We start from the raw sequence: 10,068 nt of genomic DNA on the forward strand, positions 1-10,068 counted from the left end.
AGAAGCATCTAATGACATTAAGAGAACCTTTTCCATATGGATTCACAGGAAGTGCAGCATCGACTCTGATTATAGTTATAACAGCAACTCCTGCTTTTTTCCAGGTCTGTATCTGTATCTACGACACCAGTTATTCCACAGCACAAAAAATCTTCCACACAATTTAGATAAAATAGTTATATATATATATATATACACAATTATATTATAGTTAAGAAGTGATCAGTAGTTACACTCTCATGTTAGCTTACACATATCTTAATCAGTTCTACACAGAGACCTTTACAGATTTAAAATTTTGGAAAAAAGAACACTAGTATTGGATCTGTACTCGGCCGTACCCTGAGGTTAGGTGTCAGAATCGGTATTGGGGGAGAAAAGGTTAGCTCAATGCATCACTAATTCCTAAATATGCTCTCCTTTGCTCAAATGCCACATGATTTACACCCATGCACACAACACTCAAACATACACACCTGCTCTGCTCCTTCACGGCCTGACCTTCTCAGCCAGGCACCCAGCTTTGAGAGGTCTGCTTGGTGTTCGTAAAGTTGCCGACTCCATTCATGTTGGCCAGAGAGTCAAAGTTAAAGTCTAGGCCATCTGCGTCCATCAGCTCATTCCTGATGATGGAGTCCATATCACACTCCAGGCTGCTGTTGAACATGTCCAGGTCCAGATCTGTGGGGAAACGGTCCTGGCAGATCCCTCCACTGCTAACTGTTCCATTTAAGAAGATCGAGGTGTCGATCTGCATGGAAGAGGAACCATTTCCTCCCAACGGTGAGAGCAGGAGCTGCTGCTTGGCATTAGCCAGAGCATTAGCCTCGTTGGCTAGGTTCAGGCCTCCGTTTAAAGACCTCAGGGAGGTCTGATTGTGGTTGTTACTTTGCAACATCTCCCCTTGGCTGCCCTGAAGTCCTCCAGTGGTCCCAAAGGTCATAACGGGATCGTTACGAAGCATGAGGCCACGGCGAGAGTTCTGGGAAATGACGGCGGCGGCACTGGCCTGTGACATCAGTGGGTCAGACTGGGTCATCATGACATCACTGTGGCTGTGGCTGTCAGAGTTGAGCAGGTCTTGTAGTGTCTGACTGCCAAAGCGAGACAGGCTGATGCTGGAGAAGGAGGTCTGCTTGTTCTCCTGGATTGTCTGCATGGGGGACGGACGCAGAGAGGACCCCGTCGTGTGGGGCCCAAAGATGGAGTTACTGAAGCCATTAACTCCACCGTTAGAAGAAGAGTTGGAGGAGGGAGAGGAGGTGGAGGAAGGTGAGCCTTGCCCGTTGGGTTTGGACCCAAAATTGAACCCTGAGGAACCATTTGGAGCGGCCTGTACTGTAACGGTTGGCACCAGGTTGATGTTATCCAGCAACTCATCCATCAGGTCATCTGTGAGTCCGTCATTCAGGTTCATTGTACCTGCCAGGTCTGCCAGGCGGGGCAGCTCAGTCGGCGCAGACTTCCCATTGGGCGTGGGGTTGCCGGGAGACAGCGCTCTGCCAGGGCTGGAGTAGAGCATAGGCGAGAGAGGAGGCTCTTCATCAGGCACCTCGTCTAGCTCAGGGTTGGCCAGAATGGGTGAGAGGCGACCGCTCACTGTGCTGGCGTTGGAATTAGTGCGGGAGCGGAAGTCTGTCCAGGCATCCAGCTCCTCGCTGCTGCGTGACGTAGGGCTTCCAGGCCACTTAGAGAGACCTGAAGGACTGTCTCCACCGCCATCACCAGCTGCAGCTGCTGCAGCCTGCAGGGCAGCCTTCTTCTTAGCAGCACGGCCACGTGCGGATTTGGTGTACTTGTTGCTGTTGTCCATGGAGACTGCACGGCGGCGAGGAGCCTTTCCACCCTTCCCTCCCTCTGGGTTGATCATCCACCAAGAACTCTTCCCTGTTCCCTCGTTCTGGACGCGGATAAAACGGCTGTGGAGGGAAAGATTGTGCCGGATGGAGTTCTGTAAAACAAAGGAGAAAGAAGAGACTGTGTTGAGTGATGTGTATAAAATCCTTTTGAAACAACTACCCTAATGACTGTCATCAATATTGATTTGTTGTATTCTTTATTTCCTTTTACCAATACAACATTCAATGAATACCTCTCATTAAGTCCAACAACACTGATCCATAAACCACCCACTTCTACTGATTCTGCAGCTATGTAAACAGTTGCTCTTGCTGACTAGACACACAAACAAGGCAAAAATCCTATTGTTTCAATTGTTCCACTAAATATAGGCAGTAACACATTAACGTGCAGCAGCACTTAGCGCTGATGTCTGCATTGTTCCCACTGTAGCTTTTGTGTTGTGGGTATAAAAGAGAAAAGAGAGACAGTGGTTTATAATCAAGCATCTCCTCGATTATGAATAACACATACAAAGAGCCCCAGTGTTGCTTAAGGAGTGCATTCTGTGTCAGATCATGTGTGTTTGAGTCTTGGCTGGTGTAAATCGATCAACTCTGAGCTCCTTCCTTGTGCAAGCCCCAGAGGCTCATTGTGGGGGAATTGTTGCACATGACAGCCCCTGCTAATGATCAAGAGTTTTATTCACAACACAGAGATGTATGTACACATTAAAGGCCCAAACTGCAATATAATGCCCCTGTTGAATCACTTGTTGCCTCACTGCTGGCTTTGATTCAGACAGACATTCTTTCTTATTGTACACTGATGTTGTAGCGGTTGTACACACATTTTTAGCCTTGCTAGTGGCATGGCTCTAGAGATGGCAATGTCAGTCGATTTGGCCGACACTTTGGTCCAGACTGCGATAATTCAACATCTATTGAATTTCCCTGAAATGTTGTGCAGACATTAATTTTTCCCAGACGATGACACCTACTGACTTTGAAGATTCCCAGACCTTTTCTCTAGTGCCACCATCAGGCCAAAATATCAAATTATCCAATACTTTGGTTTATGACCAAATACCTGCAAAACTAATGACACTCCCATCAGCCTCATTCGTACTTGGTGTTTAGTGCAAATTAGCTAATGTTAGCATACTAACATTCTAAACTAAGATGGTGAACATAGTAATATCTGCTAAACATCAGTATGTTAACATTGTAATTGTGAGCATGCTAGCATGCTGAAGTTAGCATTTAGCTCAAAGCACTGCTATGCCTAAGAACAGCCTCACAGAGCCGCTAGCATGGCTGTAAACTCTTACGGTTGTTGAGTTATGATGGGCAAATGGATTTCTAAAAAGCCAATTTTCCATATACAAACAAAACTATTAATGTGAATATGCTTACATTTTTTACAGGTGGAGCTAACTTCTATAACTCTTTTCACATTTTAATCCAACTAATAATTGAAGTGCTAATCCTGGGGGAATAGTTATAGTAAGAACAAGAACAAAAAGGTATTACAAAGCAGAGATTTTAGATTGATGTCATAAAGTTGGGTTTGATTTAAACCACAAGAGACAAAGGCCAGGAAACTATATTACTATTTCATGAAACTACAGCACTAAGAGTAGATCTTGTAAGTTTTATTGTTGTGTGTCATTATGGTTTTCTATTCGTTCCAACTCAGTCACAGCTCATCCTCACTAATTGATCAGTGCAGGTTAAATGAAGGATTGTATGATGTAAGCTCTGGCTTTGCCTTTATATTTAAGACTCAAAATTCCAACTTGACTTGATCTGTAAATTACACCCATGCACATGTGCATCTGGACAACCCCCATTTCACACAAATGCACACAGAGAGACACACTTTTAGCCATCTGGTTACTTAAGAAAACATCATTTCATGGTTCTTATATGCCAGCATAATGATGAGACACAAATGTTGAAACAAACGTGCACATACATTCAGAATCAATCAATTCAAAAATCAACTCACAGTAATGGAACATAACTATAAACCTTTATAAAACTGCATTTTAAGGAAATCATTCTATTCCAGATAATTTGTATATATGGTTATCACCTTTTTGACTTAACTTTTGTTTTGAGCATTTATTACACTTTCTTCTTCTTCTTTTTCCTCCTCTTTTTGTGCCCCACAACCTACTGAAGGCCTTGTTAAATTCATTATTTTGCCTCAGTCTCCTTCTCTTTCCATACCCCCTTCCTCTTCCGCAGTTTCTGTTGTTTCACAAACACATGAGCCCCGAGGGACTTGGGCTATGCTATATCCTCCCATATAAACAACCCAACCACCATCCACAACATGCATGCATTTTTCCCTCTCTGTTTTCCTCCTATGTATATTTTTACTCCCTAAAACAGAACACATTTCTGGGTTCCAAACAGTGAGGGCCAAAATTTTCGAGTTTTTGTGGGAATCATTTGTGGGAATATTGTTTTCCATGAAGCAGTCCCGTCTGTCCTGGGCAACAGTTTACAGACAATTTGGTCAGGATTGTTTTTCTGGTCAAAGGCAGTTCAATCAGAGAAGAGAAAGAGCAGGCTTAAGTTACCGATCTGAATGCTATGTTGGCAGAGAAGGTTTGATCTCTAGGGCCAAACTGAACCTATGACCCTATTTGTGTGTGTGTGTATTTGAGCATGTGTGTGTTTGTGGTAGTTATATGGAAATGCCCAGTTTTGCTTTTGCATGCTCTTGAGTGTTTTGCAATTGTAAATGCAAAAGTTGTTTTTGCAGGACTGTGTGCTTTTTGTGACCACTGCTGTGCATTAGTGAATCCATAAAAAGTTGCATTTAATCATGAATCATGTGTGTATGTGAATGCACGTTTCCCAACTGTGGGTGCGTGTGTGTATTCCGTGCAATGAGGTACGATGAGAAGAGATACCAAGTAGACCAATGTTTATCCTCTGCCAGCATCTCTTGAGGCATGATGTAATGCTCCTTTATTACAGAACATTTTACAAACACAGACACACAAATGCACACACACACACACACACACACACACACACACACACACACACACACACACGCTAGCTAAATGTTTCCAGCTGCCAGGGAGATGTAAGTAATGGCAGAAGACAGACTTTGTAAAGGAAAAAGAGAACTTTTGGACTGATGAATGAGAGCACAATGAATAGAATGTGAGTTTCCTTCTCTTGCTGCTGTAAACATTTACCTGCCAGCAAATGACACATCATCAATCCTTCTCCCTCGCTTCATCCTACACCACCTTTATCCCTGCACCTCCCCACAGCCTCCTCCAACGAAGCCACTTGGTTAATGTTTCTCTTTTCCGTGCCACTGCTCGTATCCTTCAAATGTCAGGTGAGATATTTCTAACTCGGTGTGATGGAGCAGCAATAAAAGGAAACGAGAGATCTGCAACCAAAGCACGGACAGTGATAAAAAGAAGAAAGAAACTGGGTGCTGAGTGATAATGTGAGTGGTGGTGAGAAAGAGGTTGAGAAGATGATGATTGCAAGATGAAAGAAAGAAAAATGTGCCTGCCATGTATCAGAATTATGTGTGATGTACTGTATGTGTAGTAGATCCTCCCACACTGATTATCCCTGTTATTTGGGGTAATTCAAAGATTTCCAAGTTATATTTTCTAGAAAGATTTTTCAAATGACATTTTTCAAAGCTTTGACCACCACAAACAAAATTTCTTTCACCTCCATTTTATTGGGATGGAGCAGTTGTGGAGATCTTGGCAAATAAAACTATCTGCATGGCTCATACATTTGTGGTTCTGTAAGATATGCTGAAAATATGCTGTTGATTGTATGATTTTAGTGGACTGACCTTTTAACCATTTGTGATTGGATATTTTCTTTTTTCCACATTTCATGTAGACATTCAGTTTCTCCTGCAGACCACAACATCTATTTTTGGCTGCCACGATTCGTACTGTATTTAATGCCACAACCATCCTATTATTTACTTACTTCCCAGGAGTTCATTAAACTACTCTTAAATTACACCTGAGTTTGATAACTCTCTCATTGGAGTCTCCAAAGGCTCTTTGTGTGCAAAATATTAAGAAAATCTTTGTAATGCACTATGGGGAGTTCCTTCCTTTGTGCCATATAAATCCCAAGTCCTGTATCTTAAATTTAAAATCCATCATTAATCCATCTCCTCCTCCTGCATCTCCCCTTCATAACTGACATATGGCATTACAGCTTTTTCTTGGAATCTTTCTTGTGCTTATATTTCAAAATGTGGCTGTTGTGAAGTCCTTTAAGGCAGATCTTCAACTGTGATTGAATAAACATGACTATTTTATGTTTTGTTATTTGCAGAATGTATGGTTTGTGTGTGTACATGGCACATTGCTGTGTGAGTGGGATACTGTATGCTTACTACTGTACAGCTCCTCTGGGGTATTCCCAAAGTCCATTAATAAAAACAGCTCACTGAGACAGCAGCTCTGATTCACAACTCCTACTATGCAGCCACAAGAGCTAAAAAACACACATACACTAACACAGCTTGGAGCAACAACCTTCCAAGGGATAATGACGCTGTTGACACTGGCTAATTTTAGGGATTTTTTGGGGATTTCTCGTTCTCTCTCGACCTAATTTTTCCCTCCATTTGTCTTTTTTGTACCCTCCTCCTCATTCTCTCTCGTTTGAGCGTTTAGCTCAGAGATCTAAATAAACACATCTGTCTAACAAAGGTAGACAAGTAGGTTAGTGAGCTAACTTTCGACTCAACCCTGGCATTTTTCTCTAACAAATGTCTTTACTTTGAAGGAATAGCTTGACATTTTGGGAAATACTTATAAGACTATTAATATTTGCTTTCTTGCCAAGAGTTCAATTAGAAGATTAAAACCACTTTCATATCTTTTGGTTAAATATGAAGCTACAGCCAGCAACCAGTTAGCTTAGCTTAGCATAAACACTGGAAACAGGGTAAAACTGGTTGCTTGGGACCCTCACGGTAACAACAAGACTCCAGGAAGTCACTTTGTACGAAATAAAACATTTGAGATATAATGTATTAGTTAGTGAGGTGCTGGTAGGTCGATTTTGTTAGCTTCAGACAGAGCCAGGCTATTTGTTTCCCCCGTTACCAGTTTTTCTGCTAAGCTAAGCTAACTTGTTGCTAATTGTGGTTTCATATTTAGTGTACAGACATTAGAGCGGTATTGATCTTCTCATCTATGGAATGCTTTTTTATTCAATATCAAATAAATAAAAAAACATTAATAAATAAATAAATATGCCTATGAAATAAATAAATATGGCTATGAAATAAATCCTTCAACGTACAGTATTTAATTTTCTGTCACTAGGGGTCTCTCATATCAAAACAATAACAAAAGACAGTTTGATGACATTGTGAAGTAGCGTGGGATCATGGGAGTTGTTGTCTTCACCACCATTGCCTTCATTGCAGTCAGCTTCTCCCAGTTAGGACTCCTTCAGTGTTCATCATTCAGGAGCTTTTTATCGGAAGCCGAATTATCTGCAGAGGTCTCCTCCTCTCCAAAACAAATGGTGAATAAAACCGGTAAAACACAGAATAAAGCAGTTTCACGTTAAAAATCAGTGTTTATCCAACGATGTTCAGCGGACGCTGCGAGCCGAGCTTGCTGCTAACATTTGCTCAGTTTGTTTCTCTGATAACTTAAGATTCAGACGCTCAGGAGGGTTTTACCGGGAACCGAATTATCCGCAGAGGTCTCCTCCTCTCCAAAATAAACGGACCTGGGGATTAAAACTGGTAAAAACACTGAACAAAGCAGTTTCACGTTTAAAATCAATGTTTCTCCAGCAATGTTCGGCGGATGCTGTGAGCCTTAGCTGCCGCTAACATTTGCTCAGCTTGTTTCTCTGCTAACTTAAAATCCAGACACCCAATGACTAAAATCCTTCATCCGGTTAAAATACATTGTTAAAAACAACCAAGACCTAAAAAGTATTTCATAGCAATGTGGCTTAACACTGGATAAAGAGTCAATTTATGACAGTTTCTGACAGACAGCCACAACTCTGACGCAGGCACAAAGGGGATATGACGGCATTGACAGGCGACCAAATGAAACGTCCCGTTACATTGATTCAAATTATGATTTCTCTGGGTTTAAAAATTGTTGGAAACATTTGGGATAATGTAAGTACACAACTCCAACGTAGGTCTAGTCCTTTTAAGACATTTTAATGTATTTTAAAGTTACATATTATATCTAATAATAATATATAAATGAGGCATTAAATATATTAATAAATGTAAATATAAATATATGAATTAGTCAATATAGTCCAATACATAAATAAATGGGTTTTTATTTCAAAAGGATGTTTTTCAAAGGATTGTTATTTATTTCAGGGGACTTTTATTTCATAATGCCACATTTATTTAACCAAAGAAGATCACCATGAAAACCTGCTTGGGGCAGGTTATCCTACTGTAGTGATATAAAAGGATTTACAACTAATATCTGGTAGCTAGTTGGCTGTACTTTTTAATCATGAGTAAAATGTATTATTTTATATTTGTTACCCAAATATTTTTCAGTGACTGGTTCAGTTTAATTTATTCAGTTTAGTTTAAGAATTTTTATTTACACATTTTCAGAATCTGCAGTTTTCCTCTAATAATCCACTCTACCGCAGAAAAAAAGCTGGTGTGTTTTCCCTGCTCTAATATTCTTAACTTACTCACTGTATACTGTTGTGCTCCCATACCCACTTTAAAGCAGACTGCTAGGCTAATAGTAGGAGCGTCCGTTATTTATTGTTTACTTGTCAATTTGATCATTTTCTGAATCTTACTGTTTTCTATGAGTGGTCTGATATTATAAACTCCACCTTAAGTGGTTTGGAAAACTGGTCTACAAAATGTTGAGTCATCAGAGGCAACTGTTCATGAGACTGGTTATCCAGGTTTACCAGTCTTACATTTTTGAAGCAAACTAACTCCAAGATAGCCTGACGAAGCTGAACTTGCTTTATGAGACAGGCCCCAGCTGTGTGTGTGTGTGTGTGTGTGTGTCTGTGTGTGTGTGTGTGTGCACCAGCTGCAGCCAGAGCTCAGGAACACAGAGGCCTTTTTGTCCGTCAGCAACATGTGGGAACAATTAATCACTGTCAACAACCACGCTAGGAATCTCTCTGTCGTCTCTCTCATTATTCAGATTTTTGAAGGTGCGTAGGTGGGAATATATTTGCATTTATGTAAATCTGACCGTAGATGGTGTGTGTACATTGAAAATTTTAAGGAGACATTTTAAGGAGATTTTAAGTCTACTGTGAGGGCATTAGATGAATTTCTCACCACAGATGTTATAAATGTATAGAAATGAATACCTCAGACCTGTGAGGTTACTCAGAAAGCAGGTTTCTCTGATTGGTCCAGATTATTCTAAGAGTGCTTTCTAATTGGTTGTAGCTGTCCTAGCTACAGCAGTGGTGATTGGTGGAGTGACATTGGTTTGCGTAGCCAGGCAGTACAGAAAAGGGAGGGTCTGCATGGTATTGCAAGTGTATTTCATCACCCAGCTACAGCACATATTTGAACTCAAATGTATGAACTGGGTCAGTTTCACTTTGCCAGGTTCCTGTACTCTGTGTGTGTGCCTGAGAGAAACATTTTACTGTTCAGTCCAACCCAGACACAACCTTCCCTGCAATCAGCTGTAAGGAAATGCCGAGAAAAGCACACACACACGTACACATTCACACTCACAGCTATTGTGCTACAGGAAAACGTTGGGTCAGAAGGTTACAGTGTCATAGAGCCAGGAGACAGCACTGTGTCAAGGGTCAAAGTGCTTTGAGGTTGAAGCTCTCGCCTCATATATGTTAGCCCCACCCCCTTGACCCTGCTACCACTCCACTGCTGTGATTGGACCAACTCTGTGACCTGAGCCTCACACCTCTGGTGTACTTAACCACCCACTGACACAGTACGTATGTGTGTGTGAGTCTTGGCCAAACATGACCACACTTTATCAGCCATTATGTAAACCAGCACTAATCGGAGTCTAATGTCAACAGTGGCCGCTGCTGGGTTGAGCGGACAACTTGCGCAACATTAGTTACCATTTAAGACGAGGGAATGACGATGGGCTGTGGTTAAAATAATGCTTGTCTTTAGAGAAGGCAAACAAGATTAACTTGTTCTAGCAAATGAACGACAGATAAATGACGACTATAAATGTTATAAAAG

General features: G+C 41.2%; 1 protein-coding gene across 1 annotated transcript in view; it reads right to left on the minus strand.

Moving 5' to 3' along the window:
* Nucleotides 1-10,068, minus strand: part of foxo3b (forkhead box O3b) — a 49,034-nt gene that overhangs the window by 3,878 nt on the left and 35,088 nt on the right. The window contains exon 3 of the mRNA XM_044168483.1: nucleotides 477-1,951. Within this exon, the coding sequence (XP_044024418.1) occupies nucleotides 506-1,951 (1,446 nt within the window). The 3' untranslated portion in view covers nucleotides 477-505. The remainder of the gene's footprint in view (nucleotides 1-476; nucleotides 1,952-10,068) is intronic.

This window comes from Siniperca chuatsi, linkage group LG16 (genome assembly GCF_020085105.1).
Source record: "Siniperca chuatsi isolate FFG_IHB_CAS linkage group LG16, ASM2008510v1, whole genome shotgun sequence".
Taxonomy (NCBI): Eukaryota; Metazoa; Chordata; class Actinopteri; order Centrarchiformes; family Sinipercidae; genus Siniperca; species Siniperca chuatsi.